The 18,351-nt window shown below is 49.1% G+C and overlaps 1 protein-coding gene across 6 annotated transcripts in view; it reads left to right on the forward strand.

Moving 5' to 3' along the window:
- Syt6 (synaptotagmin 6) overlaps positions 1-18,351 on the forward strand; it is a 59,990-nt gene that overhangs the window by 1,526 nt on the left and 40,113 nt on the right. For 3 of the 6 annotated variants that reach the window (XR_003735380.2, XM_028877332.2, XM_037206952.1), the window contains exons 2-3: positions 9,741-10,006; positions 11,560-12,118. Coding sequence is in view for 4 of the 6 variants with exons in the window: in XM_028877332.2 (XP_028733165.1) it covers positions 9,750-10,006; positions 11,560-12,118 (816 nt within the window). In the remaining 2 variants the exon portion in view is untranslated. Of the gene's footprint in view, positions 1-9,657; positions 10,007-11,559; positions 12,119-18,351 lie in introns of all 6 variants that reach the window. The other 3 variants (XR_003735378.2, XM_028877328.2, XM_028877329.2) reach the window with 1 other exon arrangement.

Genomic DNA, 18,351 nt, shown 5'->3' on the forward strand with positions numbered 1-18,351 from the left:
TCATGGTTCCATATGGCTGGTGCGGGAAAGAGAGGAGGGGAATGCTAGAGGCAAGAACATGGTCCCCACTGGTCTCCCCAGGGACAAGTGGCCAGGGACCAGAGGATAGGTTCTGGGAGCAGGTGCAGGTCGGGTAAGCTCCCCAGTGACCTCAGGCTCCAGAACCCTGTTTCCTTTTGAGGCTAAAGGTCAAAGACAGAGGTAGATTCTGGGTTAGGAATAGAGCCTTTGAGGGAGGGAGTAGAGAGGCCAGGAAGGCTGCGTGTATCCTCCAGGAGGCTGTATCCAGCCTTGTGTGAGTGAAACCCACCTCACATCTGTATGAGTCATTAGGAGCGCTGCTCTATCTCTCTGGCCTTCTCTGGCACTATTTTATCAATGAATTGATGACCATGGCGGCAGAAGAGACCAAGACCAGGCTTAAAGTACTTTGGCGAGTAGAACAGTGATTTAAGTTGCTCTCCCTCTTCGGTCTTCTCAGGACAGATTCGAGTGTCATTAGACACCGTTTCTCTGGTGTCCTCTCCTTCTGCACTCGCCAACCCCATATACTCCCAAGACAGAAATTTTCTCATCAGTCATTCCCCCTCCACCCCCCTTCCATTAGCTCCCTTCCATCTTTCCCTCAAAGGCTCCATCTGCAGTGGGGTCTTCCCTCTGGGCTTGATACCTGAGAGTATGGAGGGCCAGAACACATCCACAGAGATCTGCGTTACTGCCTGTCCACCGCAAAAATGCTGGGGGCAGGTAGACTGTTGTGTGGACGTGTTGGGGGAGACACTGGTATTCTGACTCCCAAAAGATTTCTTTAATCTGAATGGCCAAGTTGAGGTGAATGAAGCCTGGGCGAGAGGCAGGGTACCAGCTCCATCAGTACCCTGCCCTAAGGTGAATTTGAGTTGTACAAGCTGCCCTGGCTCTGGGGAGCCTTAACTTGGTTACTGTGTCTGTCACAAGCCCCCATATCCTGGACCAAGATAGGACAAGAGATGCAGGTAGTCAGGGGGCCCAGATCGCATCACTGGCTCGGCTGGCTCCAGGACCTTGGGGGTTTAGGTGAGCACTGGGTTGATGGAGATGTAGTGTTCAGGCCAGCGTTCAGACCTTCCACCTCCCAGCCTGCTCCTTGCACCCCAGAGACTCCATCTAGGATCCGATCCTCCAACCAAAGCAACGCTGGATCTTTTCATCTGCAGTTTCAGGGGAAAAAATGCAAGTGAGCAGCGTATGCTCAGCTCCCCTTTCCATCCTATCTTTTTTTCTTGCCTTCTGCCAGCTCCAAAGTCTCTAGCTCCCAGGATTCCCAGTAATACCCTGAGCTTCAACAGTTGAGTCCACTACCATTTGCACAGACCTTCCCATAGGCCAGGGTCTGGGTAAGGAATTGCATCAGAAATCTCCATGAGTTAGACCCTGACTTGGAAAGATCTATACTGAAACTTTTCACTTTCCCACTTCCTCTAAAAACCCTGAGGATAAAAGGTCTGCTTTCTTTCCTAATTTACTCCTTATATGCCCCCAATGCACTCAAATAGTCACCAACAGGCTTTCCTTCATTTTCCCTGTTGAGGTGAATGAACTTTACATATCATCCAAGTTGCAAAGGGCAAAGTGTGCAACAGAAATCTGACTGCTCTGGAATATTTAGGAACCTGAAATCTGACCCAAGCTGCCTGGTGCTGCAGGCTGGCAGCCAGGAGCGGTTGTTTGCAGCCTACCTATGGCCGTAGATGGATGTAATGTTTGTTAGCTTTACTAATGACTCTAGAGATGTTCTGTGATCCAACCACCTGGTTTTGAAGTTGGCTTTTGCAGCCTAGAGAATGTCCGCGCCCCCCCCCCCCCCCCCCCCGCTCCTGTATGTGCTGGCAAATGAAATGCACATTTCTCTAAAACAGAGTCCCATTTCTTCATCTAAAGAATCAGACACTCCCTGGCTCCTTCTAGACGAAAGGAAGGAATATATTTTACATTTGTGGAAGTCACGCACCACCCTAAACAACTGGCGGGATGATTTTCCAATACTAGTATGTTTCATTCCTTAACTTATTTTTCCTCTCTTGATGTTTTGAGACAGGATCCAGCTATGTAGCCCAGGCTGGCCTCGAACTTGTGACAATCCTCCCGTTTCAGTCTCCTGATACAGCACCACCACACCTAGAATGCACTCTGAGTGTCTTAAAGTCTAACTTCTAACAGTTGTGGCGCCCTTGCATTCTAGATGGCTCCAGGAGTTCTGTTCTCCCTCTGGCTGTGACGGGGCCGAGTGGAGCTGGTCGTTCTAGTGTGCTCCATTCCCTCAAGCTCTGTGCAAAAGCTGTGTTTTCTCTTCTTACTGATCAAACATTTCTTTGTCTTCTTGGCCCCCTGAGCTGGGGGGCGGGACTGTAAATGATGAGGACTGACTTTGGGGTTGGGGTTCGGGCCATGCTTCTTTAGGGTTGTCTTGAGTTGGGTTGAGCATGGTAGGAAGACCCGATTGAGCTCAGCCTCACCCCCACAGCTAGGACTTAGGAGGAGGAACCTCTAACACTGAGCCTCTTAGGAAGTATGGTCCGAGCTGCGGCAGCTGGGCAGCCAGTCCAGACACTGCAGGTTTAAATGACACCTTATCCCTCAACTCTCTCTCTCTCTGGGGCACGGAACTCCTTCCCCATGACATCCCGCACAGCTCTCGCCTCTCACTAGTGCAGCTATAAACTGGGGCGGAGAACAGAAGGGAGAGAGTGGCTGGCTGTTCCTCCCCTCCACCACACCAACTTTTAATTCCCCATTCAGGGGTACCATGGGAAAAAAGGTACAGTGACCATCTGCAATAATAATAATAATAATAATAATAATAATAATAATGTACAGTGACCATCTGCAATAATAATGATGATGATGATGATGATGATGATGATGATAAGCCGAATTAGTGCCGAAGCTCTTTTCACCATAACGTTCTACATTAGCCTCCAATTTGTCTCTGAATCCTCAAACGATGGTGAAAGCAGGCACCCAGTCATAAAGCTTGGTGCGGCCATAATTAGCCCGGCATTGTCTCTCCTCATCACAGTTTTTTCAGGAGCATTAATTCCTTCTCTGTTTGGACTCTGCTAATTATCCCCATCGGTAGCTCGCCTGGCTCTCTAAAGAAGAAAAGGAAGCAATGGCCCTCTGCTCCCCCTCCCCCTGACTCTGAATTTAATTACACCCACTTCTCCTAATAAATTTACAAGCCACAGCAGGGCTTATTATTAATGGACCGTGTCTGTTAGCCTCAGTAAGGACCAGCTATTGTTTTCCCAATACACACACACACACACACACACACACACACACACACACACAACACACACACACACACACCACAGCACATCACACTCACACAACACATACCACATACACACACCACACACACACAGAGCACACACACACACACACACACACACACACACACACACACACACACACCACAGCACATCACACTCACACACCACAGCACATCACACTCACACAGCACATACCACATACACACACCACACACACACAACACACACACACACACACAACACAACACACACACAACACACACACACACACACACAAAAAAAAAAAAAAAAAACACACACACACACACACACACACACACACACACTCATGGGTATTCCTCAGGGATATCACTGGATGGGACTTTTCAGGAGCCACGAGCTATTTGGTAGTTCATGGGTAACTTGAGGACACGCACTTCTCAGAGAAGAAGAAAAATCAGAGTGGAGGCTAGTTCCAACCCAAGGCTGCAGGGATCTGGCCAGGTTTAACAGATCAGACCAAAAAGCAGAGAACACTCTCGCCTCCTCCAGATTCCAGGTAAGAGATGCTTCCCTGACTCTGCTGTGCCGCTTTGAGTCTGCAGTGCTAATGCCCCACCTCCAGTCCCCGGAGACGCCTGGTTCAAGAGCCTGCACCCGGGTGCAGAAAGCCCTACATCCAAATCCCTGCTCTTCTGCCTCACCCACTGCATCCCTTGAGCAAGTGACTTGGTTATCATCTCTATACTTGGTTTATCTGTGAGAAGTGAATATGAATTCTTCAGGAGGCTGTAAAGATTAAATGAGATGATATGAAAGGCACAATGCTTGCTGCATAGAAATGAACAGCAAATACGATCATTAATATTAATATGAATGGTTCTGCCTGGAGTCTCTTCCCTCCCTGGACTAAATGCTGTTCCTTCCATGTTATTGGACCTCTGTATCTCTTCTTCTCTGAGCTGTGGTTTACCTATGTCTCCATAAAGATGTGAAGAAAAGCACAGCTGGGCATCTGTATTTCTGAGGGGCCAGCAACAACTCCAGGCCCTGGGCCAGGCTTCTCTGGTACTGGAGTGAGCTGGGAACCTGTCCTTTCTTTGCTATTTCTCTCTCCAGTTTGTCTTTTCAATTACAATCTGTTAGCAAGAATGCCCGTGATGGTTACAAAATGGATTTCCCTGACATGGGAACACATTAGAATGAATGGCAACAATAGCAAGCGATAAGAGTTGCTGATGAATCCTAACACTATGGATGGAGGGAAGAGGAGGGGGCACCTGGTCCGTCCTTAGAGAATGAAGTGTCACAGGGAAGACAAGCAGGCCCTAGGATGCTAATGAATAACTTAGCATCTCTGGATGAGGAAGGAGGCCAATGAGCCATCACCCTACCAGATAGTCTCACTTAAGGTGACCAAGCAGGCCCTACCCTAGTGACCTTCAAGGGAATCTTCAATTCCCAGGAAGGAGAAGGGAACTGAGGCCACTTTGCCCTCTGACCTAGGGTCTCTGTTCTCTGCTCTAGAGGCCTAGCTGTACATAGCAAACAATTATACTTAACCAAAAAAGAAAACCAAGTCTTGGGGGATAACAGCAGCTTGTGTTTGGGGAACACTCTCTGCTTATTAGGGCTGTGCTTATTTGATTTTCATAATGATCCAGTGAGGTAGGAAGAACCATTAGAAAGCCACGTGGATGGCATGCACTTTTCAGTCATCTACACTGGTTGCTCCCCCTCCCCCCACCTCTCGAGATATCTGCCACATTTCTGTGTGCCTTGTGAAGTCCAGGTCCCCAGCTAGGATTAAAGCCACATGCCTTTGTTCCAGACAATGTCCTTGGGATTATGTCTCCAAAGCATAAATAGATCTACCCATTTTTTTCTCTCCCAGAGGTGGCTAGATGGTCTGAAAGCAGGTGCCATAACTTGGATTGGTAGCGTCTGCCCAAAAGCCCACGTGTTGCAAGCTTGGTTCCCGAAGTCGGGAGGGGTGGAACCTTCCAGCAGTGAGGCCTGCTGTTGTAGCAGGCCCCCAGTCCCTTCCCTCTTCTCTTCCTCTCTCTTGCTTCTTGGTTATGGTGGAAGAGGTTGTGTTTCACCACACCCGTCACTATGATGGGCCACCGTGGGCCAAACGATGGGACTGACAGATCATAGACTACAGATCATACCTCCAGAACAGTGAGCCAAAACGAACCTTTGCTCTTCAGAAGTTGTTATCTCAGGCATTTGTTAGAATGACAGAGAGCTGACTCACACACTGGGGATGAAGGCTGGCTGAGTTCAAGACCACCCAAGTTATTTTAAGTCCTCTGCAATTACCACCTCCTCTTGTTTTCTTCTTCTTCTTCTTCTTCTTCTTCTTCTTCTTCTTCTTCTTCTTCTTCTTCTTCTTCTTCTTCTCCTCCTCCTCCTCCTCCTCCTCCTCCTCCTCCTCCTCCTCCTCCTCCTCTCCTCCTCCTCCTCCTTCCTTCTTCCCCCCACCTTGTCAGATTTTTTTCCTTTGGGCTGCTAGTTCACAAATAACAACACAGAGACATTATTAATTATGAAAGTTTAGCCTTTGCTCAGGCTTGTTTTTAACTAACTCTTATAACTTAAACCAACCCATTTCTATTAATCTTCGTTCTGTCACGTACCACTCATCCTGGTTCCTCTGTGTCTCCTCAAGTCTCTCTCATGGAGCTAGATTCTTCCTCCTATTTCCTTTCCCTGCCAGGAAATCCAACCTATACCTCCTGCCTAGCTATTGGCCATTCATCTTTTTATTACCCCAATCACAGGAGTGTACAAATATCCCACAACATCTTTCTTTCTTTCTTTTTTTGCACGTGGGGGGTGGGGGGAGAGGGGGGGATGATTTGTTTGTTTGTTTGTTTGTTTGTTTGTGTTTTTGTTTTTTAAGACAGGGTTTTCCTGTGTAGTTCTGGCTGTTCTAGAACTCACTCTGCAGACCAGGCTGGCCTTGAACTCACAGAGATCCGCCTGCCTCTGCCTCCCGAGTGCTGGGATTAAAGGCGAGCACCACCACTGCCCGGCCTGCTCTTGCTTTCTTACTTACTACCTTATGCCTCCCGTATGGATGAACTTTTTCTGTGTCCAGAACCTAGTTCTCCTTGCATTGTCTGCCTGTGAGATGTCAATGCCCAGGCTCTTCTAGTCCTGGGAGAAGATTCTCCAGGCATGGGGTGGCTCTCCTGTTCTTTCATAACCAGTTTTGAGTGCTAGGGACTGATTCCCAATCATCCTCTGTCTTCTCTAAGCATAGAGCCAAGGGAGCAGCAGCTGGAGGTCACATGGAGAAGCAACTGCAATAGCAACTACACAAAGGGGAGGGGAAGAATCCCCTGGTCCCTCCCCCACCTCCTTTCATTTATGAATTCAGGGTTTTGTTTTTTTTTTTTTTTTTTTTTTTTTTTTGTCAAGCTGAACATTTAAATGCACTCTGTGCTCTCTGGATTCCCCCCCTCACCTCCTCCCTTCTCATTAAAATTCTAATTATTACCAGGGCAAGTAAAATGTATGATCAAAGGAAAGCACTTCCCTAGAAATACCTTTTGTTTTCAAGTGGCTCACTGCAGAAAATGGGCCCAGAATAACCGTAACAAAGAGTGCACATGGGAAGGGTCCAGAGATGTCCAGACACTTAGAATAAGGCTATACATATCTACAGTAGCTTTCCAGATGCACCCAGAAGGGCAAGGGCTTGGAAAGACAGTCTCCAAGCCATTTAGATCATAAACGTACAACAGGAAAAAAATTTGAGTAAGTGCTTCCAACGTGTGTGTATCTGTCTCCAAGTTATATCTACCAAAGTGCTGTTGCTGAGCCCTATGGACAAGACTGGAGACTAGACTCACCTCACTGACTGTGTGACCTGGGCAATCTGTTAATTCTCTGGATGTTACTGGATGCAAAGGGAGATCAATAATTTCACCTGTTTCATTAGAGAGGACCACATGATTGGATATATGAAAACCATTTTAATATTGGACATAATGATGTTGAATAAATTGACTAAATCCAATAATAAAATACTTACTACTATCAACCCATATATGACTTTTTGACTACCTATATGCCATAATAAATATTACAATATCTTGGAAATTTTCTCTCTTGGGATACATGCATGCCTCATTGGAGACCTGGTAACCTCTAGAGCAATAGTTCTCAGCCTTCCTCATGCTATGACCCTTTAATACAGTTCCTCACGTTGTGGTGACCCCCAACCATACAGTTATTTTTATTGCTACTTCATAACTGCAATTTTGCTACTGTTATGAATCGTAGTGTAAATATCTGTGTTTTCTGATAGTCTTAGGCGACCCTAAGAAAGGGTCATTTGACCCGAAAGGGGTCATGATTCACTGGTTGAGAACGGCTGTTCTAGAGGACCGGCTAGTGCCAGTTCCAAGCCAGAGAAGGGCTCTGGAGTCCCTGTGCTGGGCTGAGTAGGGCAGAGGTGGTGGGAAGAGCCTTGCAGACAATCTTCTCTTCACCTCTTTTCATGGAGGCACCTGGCTGCTGGGGCAGGGACTAGACAGGGAGCTGGAAGGTCACTGGCTCCTCGAGAGCATGGCTAAAGTTCTTACTTCCTCAGGATGTAGGGTAGCTTTCTTTTAGGACTGGATACAGTAAAAGTACCTGGAGGGACCTAGGCATTTTGCCAAGCCTAGCTCAGAATCTGGCAATCTGGCATAGCTAAACTTAAATAGGAAAGACTTATAACTCATTCATGTATGCCTGCTCATGAATGAAAACACACTATACCAGGAACCAGTAGGAGTCTAGAGTTTAATCTGGGACAAACATCATAGAAATGGAAAGAATAGGATAGTGGACACTGGGCCCTGGCCCAGGTGTCCTATGTCTGACTAACCTGTGGCCTCTTGTAAGCCACTCCTCTGGGCCACTGCTGCCATCTTGAAATAGACAGCCTTGCCTTGGTACTTGTTGACTAATTGCACATGGTAAGATTAATAAGTTAGCAGCCAGTCTAGAGGCTCCAACCTCCAGGTCTGCAGGAACCAGCCAAGTGAAAGACAGCAGAAGGTTGAGCTGATGGGACTCATCCACGTAGAGGAAGTCACCAATCTGCCCACGGCCAGTTAGCAAGTCATTGGCCATCTTCCAGAAAAATGTCAAACATCTGGGGTAGTGACAGTTATGGAATTTCATAGCTTCTCACACAATATTAGCCAAACCAAACTCCTAGGCTGGCTCATCCACAAGTGATCATGTGACAGCCCTTCCAGGCATACCTCTGGCTCAGAGCCTTGGGCTTTTGGATTCATCTTTACATCTGGGGAGAGGAAGTGGGGTAGGAGCCTGCATACCAACTCCGCACATGAGGAGGCATTCTGCACAGCTGTCTTGAGATGCTGGGCACCCCTGGGTCTGGACCAGAGCAGGTTAAGGCTTTCAGTGCCTGCTTCCAACCCAGCCACACCGATCACAAATACTCGGTTTACAATAAAACTTCCAAAGAACCACAGAATGGAAGAAGACAGTGACGGGAGTCATTTGTATTTTGTAATTAGCTTTGACCTATATAGACCCTAGTAATCAGGTTCCGACTTACTACAAGTACCTGGTTAGCCTACAACATGAAGAAAACTCTAGGGAAACAGAGACTAACACACCTGCCCTTAGGGAAATGGGGCTGGACACCTCTCCCTGGGAGAGAGCTGGGTGTTTATTGAATTCCTGCTTTGTTTCCGGATCAAACAAGACTAGAACCTGGACAAAGAAGGGAGCATGAGTTAGCCAGCATCTGCCCCTACCTCACAGACTGTGTATGGGTTGGGTGCAGAAATCACCGTCGGGGTCTGGAGATAAAGTCCAGTGAAAGATGACTTGCATAACAAAGGCAAGGCTCTGGGTTTCATCCCCAGTACCCAAATAAAAAGAGCGAAAAAGAAAAACAAGACACTTGGAAGTCTGGCCGCAGTAACTGCTCTAATAGAAATTCAAACAGCGTACAAATACGAACGCTTCAGGAATTTGCACATTTGCTTAGATTCCCATTTAAATCACTGTCCCCTTCCCTGGGCACAAGCCAGGAACAGTAGGGCACGCAGCCAGTACTCCCCAAGCTGGTAAAAGGTGGGGGCAGGGTGATGCCGAAGCAGTCAGACTGTGGTGAACACCAGGCTGCAGATAGTTGACAAAATGGGCCATCAACGGTCAACCCCCAAACCAACTCCTCTTCCCGAGACTTGGCAGCTTGGCTCATGACCGTTCTTCTCTCTTCTTCCGTCTTTGTCCCTTCCATGTGCGCCTTCTTCCAACGCCTCACCTGCTTACCCCCACCTCTGTCTGTCTCTGTCCTTCCCCGCCTGCCTCGCGCCGAGGGCAGGCACCTCTGTCAGCCTCCTCGCCGTGGTAGTTATTGTGTGTGGCGTGGCCCTGGTGGCAGTTTTTCTCTTTCTCTTTTGGAAGCTGTGCTGGATGCCCAGGAGGAACAAGGAGACCTCCAGCCTCTCTTCTGCTAACCCTGCTTCCGAGACCCTCCCAAGTCCCAGCTCCAGACGCAACATGGCGGATAAGCTGAAGGACCCCAGTGCTCTGGGCTTCCTGGAGGCGGCTGTGAAGATCAGCCACACTTCCCCAGATATCCCAGCCGAGGTGCAGATGTCAGTCAAAGAGCACATCATGCGTCACACGAGGCTGCAGCGACAGACCACAGAACCAGCATCTTCCACCAGGTGAAGGGTGCACCTCTCCCCTCCTAACCCCCACGCGCCCATGCTTTCTGATAGAGTGCATCAGAGAGATTCCAGCCTCCGAGAACCAGGGTCCAGAAGTAATAGCATGTGTCTTTGGAGGACCAGATCAGATGGTGGGATCCACGGTGGCAATCAAGAGGGGGGGTGGTGTCAGGTTAGGTGTGACAGAAGGGGAACCTTCACCGTGAGATGCTGTGCATGTGGTAAGCACATGGCTGTGAATGTGAGAACACAGAAGACCAGACTAGAAGCTAGGGTGAGAATTTTGAGGCAAGGAAAAACTTCAGACAGGGGGAAGAGTCCATGCAAAGGCCCAGAGGCATAAAAGTTCATGGTGCATTAAGAGCTGGGTCAATGAAGTTTGGAGCTACAGTCTGTCATGTGTTGGAGGTAAAGCAAGAGAGTCCAGGCTTTCTAAAACCCAGGATTTCTTTAAAACCTCTTTGAGTTCCCTACATGGCAGCAGTTGCATAACCTGGCATCATCTAATTCAAAAGCCTACCAGCAACAACATGATGGCTGCCTGCTTACACTAACTAACTCGAGAAACATCTCTAAAAAAAAGGTGTGGATAGGCGCTGTGTTTACTCAAAATTTGAGAATCTTGTAAATTCCTGGATCTCTGCAATGTTCCTCCAGGCTCAGAGACACCGATCTAGGGGAAAGAGATATGGTCTTCAGAAGACAGGCATGAAGATGCAACGTCTCACAGGCCGAGTCTGTCATATGGCCTTGGGCAAAGAGCTCATTTTAAGCCTCATTTTTCTAAACCATAAACTAGGGCCAATGACTCTGCTAAGGTTGTTGTGAGGAACCAATGAAAGAATCCATGTGATATCGCTGAGAGCTAACGCATGTTGCTAATCGAACACTTGGCCCCGTTCCAAGCACTTTGTATGCATCATTTTACCCTCACACAATTCTATACAGTTGTTACTTTTATTACCTTTATTTTTATAGTGCAGAGAAGTTACTAACCTGTCCAAAGAAGCAGGACCCAAATTAACCTGTGTGGCCTATCTCCAAAGCCTGTTCCTTTAACTACTTGACTGTCTGCTGGATGCTAATTCCTAATAAGTAGTCATGATGGTGGCAGCAGTGGTGATGGTGGTGGTGATGATGATGATGATGGTGATGATGATGAAGATGTAGACAGTAGGAAGGATAGTCCTCCTCTTACAGAGGTTCATGCTCTGATAGAGAAAGCAGTCATGCCTACCAGGAAAGAAACCTAGAAAGCAGATGTCAGAAGAGCAAGAACAATGATTAAAACAATGGCTAACATTTATTGAGCTTGCTGTACAGCAGGGCACCATTCCAACTACTTTACATATATTAAGACACACAATGCTTCCAACCACTCGGTGCACAAAGTGTATGAATAGGAAAAGTGGGGTCAATGAGAGGGAAGGAAGAGGGCCCCACCAGGGGGAGGATGAGGCACCAGGGGTGGGTCTGTCTTGATCCCACTCCTTCCCAAGTCCTGACACACATTTTGTGTGTGTGTGTGTGTGCCTCCTGTCCTCTACCAGACACACGTCCTTCAAGCGCCACCTGCCACGGCAGATGCACGTCTCCAGTGTAGACTACGGTAACGAGCTCCCGCCAGCGGCCGAGCAGCCCACCAGCATTGGCCGCATCAAGCCTGAGCTCTACAAGCAGAAGTCAGTGGATGGGGATGATGCCAAGTCTGAGGCCGCCAAGAGCTGTGGGAAGATCAACTTCAGCCTCCGCTACGACTACGAGAGCGAGACCCTGATTGTGCGCATCCTGAAGGCCTTCGACCTCCCCGCCAAGGACTTTTGTGGAAGCTCTGACCCTTATGTCAAGATCTACCTCCTGCCCGACCGCAAGTGCAAGATGCAGACCCGGGTGCACCGCAAGACCCTGAACCCCACCTTTGATGAGAACTTCCACTTCCCCGTGCCCTATGAGGAGCTGGCTGACCGCAAGCTGCATCTCAGTGTCTTTGACTTTGACCGCTTCTCCCGCCATGACATGATCGGGGAGGTCATCCTGGACAATCTCTTTGAGGCCTCTGACCTGTCCCGGGAGACCTCCATTTGGAAGGACATCCAGTACGCCACTAGTGTGAGTACAGCCCTGTTCCCTTGGCTGCCTGGGCATCGGCAGTTCTGAGTTGGGTGGGAGACATGTCCCCAGATCTCTGTCCCTCTAAAGAGACATAGGAAACTATGGGGACTTCCTAGTGGCCCAGTTCATTCTGGGGAAGCCCTTGAACTCTGCCTAGATGGGGTAAGGAAGGAAGAGAATTTTCATCTTTTGATTTGGGTTGTGTGGTGTGGGTGTTTCTCTCCATTTGCTAAGCCTTAAGTTTGTTATCTGTGAAATCATGTTATGTAGTCTTTTAGAATGAAGGTAAGTCCATACTGAACTAGTCAGTAGGGTCTAGTAATTATTGATTTGTTTTAGAAGCTTGGAATTAGTGATCAAACCAGGCTGTGCCAATCAGTATGAACCAGGTCATGCATGCTGAAGTAACAAACGATCCTGGGAATTTGTGGCTTAGGACATTTGTGGTTTATTCCTTATTTGGTGTTATATGTGCTTCACAGCTTGCCTGTGGCTTCTACTGGGCCTTGTCACCAAGGGAGCCAAGCCAACAGACCCCTATGTCAAAGCATGCTCCCACGTTAGACGTCAGGATGAGGAGACTATGGCAAAGCGGGCAGTATGCCTTAATGCTTCCAGGCAAAAGTGGCATGCATCACTTCCACTCATATTTCATTAGCCAAAGCAAGACACGTAGCGATTCTCAATGTCAAGGAGGCAAGGGCAGAGCAACCCCACTATGTGAAGGAGGAAGGCTGCCGCTGCTTAGGAACAGCACATAGCACGGTCCCTCATCTTAGGCACGGTCCTCTCGCTAGTCTGGGAGATGCAGGAAGCTAGCCTAAGAGAATGGCTGAGTTCACACAGAAGGCCTGACTCCTGGCCTGTCCATAATCACCTGAAAGTGGCCAGGGAAGGTTTCAAAGAGTCAAGGTTTAATTTCATTCATTCATTCATTCATTCATTTTTAGATTCAGAAATCCAATTGTAAATCTAATTGTGTATATGCACGTGTCTGTTTGAAGGAAGGTTTGTGCATGTTCATGCAATGCCTACAGAGCCTTGAAGAGGGGCATCAGATGCCATGGAGCTGGAGTTAAAAGTGGTTGTGAGTTGCCCAGTGTGGTGCTGGGAACCAGTCTCAGGTCCTCTGCAAGAGCAGTGCACACTCAACCACTGAGCTACTGCCCCCTCAGGTTGGGTCTTTAAGAGAAGTGGAGGACACGCTGGGTACAGGACCTAGTGCGGTTTACCCACAGCCTCTGTTAACACTGACAGCATGAGAGGATGGGGTTGTTTAAGGCATCCTGCAGATGGAGCTAGGCTGTAGCCCTCTGCACCCAGCTGTGCGGATGCGAGTCTGCAGAGGCATTTAACCAAACTCTAATGGACTTTAGTGCAAGCTGCTGAAGTGTCTCCCTGGATGTTTCTTGAATTGTACCTTAGCAGAGGTGACTATATATACATCACACACACACACACACACACACACACACACACACACACACACACTCTACCTTTGCACAGTCCATACTTAACATCATTATGTGGACTCTGGCGTGAGCAGCCAGCCTGGCTAGCAGACAAACTGTGTCCTGGGGTGGGGGACAGCAAAACAGCAGCAGCACCCTGAGGGGGGCCAGGGGCTCTGCAGCAGAAATCACCCTGAAATTTACATCTGGTGCATCTCTTCCCTGTGTTCTCCTACAGCAGAGCTTCATTATGGTGGCTACAGCGCCTCACTTCTCACAGTGAGGCTGTGGCCCAGGGAGGAGGAACACTGCTGGGCAGGGGCTCTGGTCCACTCTGTCTCCCTAGGAGCCTCCTCTGTCCCTGAACAGAGCTCAACCCTCCTGTCTTGGAGGAAGAGCCAGCCTCGTCATGGAACAGGCTGTCTATGTGCAAGCACATCCCTCACCTGTATGTAACTTTCCACTTCCTGGAATGTAGCTGTCCCCGCCCTGGTCCCATTGCCACCTCCCCTGCCCAGGTTCAGAAGAAGGCAGGCCCTCTCTAGTCAGTGTGAGTAGAGGCTTCCTCCATCTCCTTGTCCTAAGAGGACTATGAGGGGCCCGGGTGAGTGTGGGGCTGGGGTAAAAGGCAACCTTTTTGACTCATAGGAACTTAAAATCTAACCAAAGAGACAGGTGGTTTATATTCAGCAGCTGCAGGCCAGAAAATACTGTTTACTGATCACAATTTCCAAAGCCATGGGAGAGAAAAACAGTGGGGGAGATCTCCAAATGAGAGGGATTGAAGTCGATGGGGAAGGATGGACACAAATAAACCACCAGGCCCCAAACGGTGGGGTATTCTAGATGAGGAGTAGAGGGAGGCCAGCCCAGGCATTTCCAGGTCTGCAGAGCTGGGTACCAGACCTGGACTTGCCTGCAGACTCTCTGAGCTGGGCTCCCTCTTCAGGTGAGGAGCATGGAGACCCTGCAAGCCCAACGCCTCACCAGTCAGCATGGGCCTGGAGAACTGCCTCAAACCTCACAGACAAGAACTCAAGGAAGGGGAGGAGGGCTTCTACAAACAGGCTGGTGGTTCTTACCTCTGTCGTGATGTTGGCTGTGAAATTTAATTAGTTGGGGACCAGGGAGACCTAAGTCACAGCCACAGGGAATGACCGAGCACTCAGAGTGTATGAAATCCAGTAGCCCGTGCAGGGGTGGAGGTGGGGAGGGGCAGATGAGTGAGGCCAACAGCCAGGTCTCGTTTCTCCCCTGTGCTTGATTTTGTCCTCAGAGCTGTACTTCAGACCTGAGCTTGGAGTGACAGTTTTTCTGCTCCGGCCCAGTTGGTCTCTCAATGTGCCTGGCAGTCCTGCCTGGGTTTGCAGGGCTCTGTCTTACTTTGCTTTTTATTGTGTGATAAAATACTGGCCAAAAGCAACTTGGGAGAAAAGGGTTTATTTCAGTGTACAGCTTACAGTCAGTCCATAGTCAAAGGAAGTCAGGGCGGGAACCTGGAGACAGGAACTAAAGCAGAGGCCATGGAGGAGTGCTGTTTCCTGGCTTGCTTTTCATGGTTTGTTCAGTTTGTACAACCCTGGGCCACTTGCCCAGTGGTGGTACCTCCCACAGTGGGCTGGACCCTTCCACCTCCACCAGTAGTCAAGAAAATGCCCCACAGATACACCTACAGGCCGATCCGGTGGAGACAATTCCTTAATTGAGGTTTCCTCTTCCAGCATTTAGTTTGTGTCAGATTGACGAGAACTAACCATCACAGACCGGTACACAGATCTGTCGTCTACCTCTCTGCCAGGCCAGTCCACCTTCCAACACCTCCATGTGATCTTCTGGTGCCATAGCAGCCGCCCTCCCGTGTATTTCTGTGTCCCCAAGGTGCATCTCCTGTCATATTCTGTGTTGGAAAGTCTCCCAATGGAGGATTCGGGAACAGCTGTGTCTACAGTTGGCTTTCTACTGCTGTTGAACTGGGTTAACCTGGGAAGGTTTCCTGGAGAAGTTCCAGTCATCTTTTTGCAGTAGGCACAACCAGACTTGGGAAGGGACATTCTGTGTGCTCACTCAGAGTTCAAGGACACAGCTTGTTCTGGTGAGGGGAAGAGACTAACTAGCCAGACAGTCTAGACTGGAACAGAAAGCCAGTGACTCACAACTTGAGTGGGAAGAGAGGTACCACGAGTGGAGGATTAGAAGGATGCTCTGAGATACCATGAGTGGAGGATTAGAAGGATGCTCTGAGATACCATGAGTGGAGGATTAGAAGGATGCTCTGAGATGGGGGGGAAGGGCCTGAGTACCATGAGTGGAGGATTAGAAGGATGCTCTGTGACTGTGCTCTGGCATGGATGCTATCCTAGCCGATCCTCAAGTGCATCGGGAATCGCATTCAGCCCTAGCAGGTGGAACCAGGCTGGTCCACTGGCCCAGTGCTCAAGTTGGTTTGAAGAAGCAAGGCCTATTGAGTGTCTACAGAGCTTGAGGCTAGTGAGAGGGAGGTTAACATCTGGATAGTCTAGCTATGTTGATTGCAAACTCAAGTCCCAGGGGACCCTGGCCTCCAGCTGTACACAGCACTGGCCTGTGGGAGGGTGAGAAGCAGGCAGACAGGATATTCTGGGGCAGTTGGATCCCTCAAGTCTTCCAGTGATTTCCAAGCCTAGCCTTGAGAAAGAAAGCAAGTGTGTTCATGGCATCCATTCCAGCCAGGGACACGGCTCTCACTGCTGCAGCCGTCACTCCTATCAACACAAGACAGCCCCTGCCAGTCTCCCTAGCGATCTTAGGGGGTTGCCTCTGTCTCTCCAACCAGAGGTCCCATCGACTAAACTCATTCAACTCTTCCCTCCCCCCCTCTTCTACCCGTCTCATTATTTCTATATAAAGCTGTGGATTTATCATTGTAATAGAGCCGCCGTCACCGGCTTTGCTAACATCTCTGTAGTCTCGTGGTTATTGTCACAGCGGCCTCAGAGCCCAGTGCATGCCACTACCTCTGTCAGTCACTGTCCCTGCTGTAATTGGAGCCATAAATATGTTGTGTGTGGTGGTGCCGACTGACTTGGACATCCTCCTGCTTTCCTGGGTCTCTACCAGATGTGTGTGTGTGTGTGTGTGAGAGAGAGAGAGAGAGAGAGAGAGAGAGAGAGAGAGAGAGAGAGAGAGAGAGAGAGAGAGAGAGAGAGAATGTGTGTGTTGGATTGTTTGGGGGGCTGATGATAATTCCGGGGAGCCTGCACTCGGGGTGCGGGGTGGAAAGGATGCCTTAGGCAGTGGAAGAGCCTCCAGCACAGTAAGGAGTGGGGCCACGCAGAAGAGCTTCCTCCCTCCTGGTGCCAGACAAACTTGTGCTCCGTTCTATCTCGCTTCTGCACTGACATGCTCTGAGCCCTTGAGCATATTTAGACCGTGACTCAGTTTCACCATCAACAGACTTGAGGGCAATTTGTCCTTTCTGTTCTGTGATGGGAGTGTAATTCCTGAGCTACCTAGGGCAGCACTGACCTAGAGCTACCTGCTTTCGTGGAAATAGAGCTGTGTACACCTGTATGGTCTCCACAGAAGAAGCCTAGAACCTGGGGTAATCGTAGACTGGGTCCACGTTCCAGACATTCCTCCTCCTCCTATAGTTTTCCCTATCAGTCCTCCCTCGGAGCCTCTGGAGAATAGCCTCAGGTCCTCTCCACAGCACCAGGCTTTCTTCCTCCTTCTCCCAAGAGGCACAGGCTTCCACCGCTGTCCCTCAGCTCCCTCCCACTTACCTCCTTGAAGATCCCCCACTCCTGGGGAAAAGCAGCTTATACTCCCTGAGCTCCTGAGATGCCAAGAGCATGTTCTTTCTCACGCTGATCCCCACCATAACCCAATGATTGTCCTCTACATGTGAATACAGAAATGAAGGTTCAATGTCAAGTGACCCAGCTAAGTTCACCCAGAGACAAAATTGTAAACCAAGATTTGAATCTAGCTCTTCAGTGTGTCTAGATTGTTCCTCGGAGCAAAAACTGGACCCTGAAATTGTGGGGCTCATCCAGAGATTTGGCTGTTTTGTTTGGTTGTTTCCCCGTGGTCTGGTTAGATAGCTCCGTTTGTCTTAACATCAGATTGTTTGAGGGGCAGTTTGTGCGCATTTGCGCTCTTTTTACCTTTTCTCCAGTATCCTGCCCACAGACACTGGCTTTGATAATCATTCCTCTCCCACTTAAACACTTACTGAGCGCTAACTGTATAACTCAGCAGCTTCCCTGAGTGCTTGTTGGCTACTGTGGGAGAGATGGCAAAGAAAGAACCTCACCTCAGAGTGCCCGGGTGCGAAGGAACAGGAGCGCATGCCTGGTGTGATCACACACACTCGTACTCAGAACCCGCGCTTGGCCAGAGGCTAATTTAGAGTGCTTGACAACACAGCTATGCGAGCTGTGCCCGACTGCAGACCGTAGAAAGAGGGGGAACAGTCACCCGAGAATGGTCTAGAAAACTTCCTAGAAAAGGAATTTGGGGTCACTCTGATGGCCGCGAAGATGTTGGTAGGAAGATGGATATAGAGTCTAGAGTTCTGGAGTGAGGCCATAGTTGAAGAAATAAATCTAGGAGACAGCAGGTACAAGGAACTAAAGTCTTGAGGCTGCTGAGATCCCAGTACGGATAGGTCTAGATAGAGAAGAGGACCTAAGACTGGGCCCTGGGGCGATGATGTGGGAACCCTGAAGAGACACCAGCCAAGGGGCTAGGAAGCTAGCAATAGTGCCATGGAAGCAAGGCTGGAAAGGTACAGTGACT

This window comes from Peromyscus leucopus, chromosome 6 (genome assembly GCF_004664715.2).
Source record: "Peromyscus leucopus breed LL Stock chromosome 6, UCI_PerLeu_2.1, whole genome shotgun sequence".
Classification (NCBI taxonomy): domain Eukaryota; kingdom Metazoa; phylum Chordata; class Mammalia; order Rodentia; family Cricetidae; genus Peromyscus; species Peromyscus leucopus.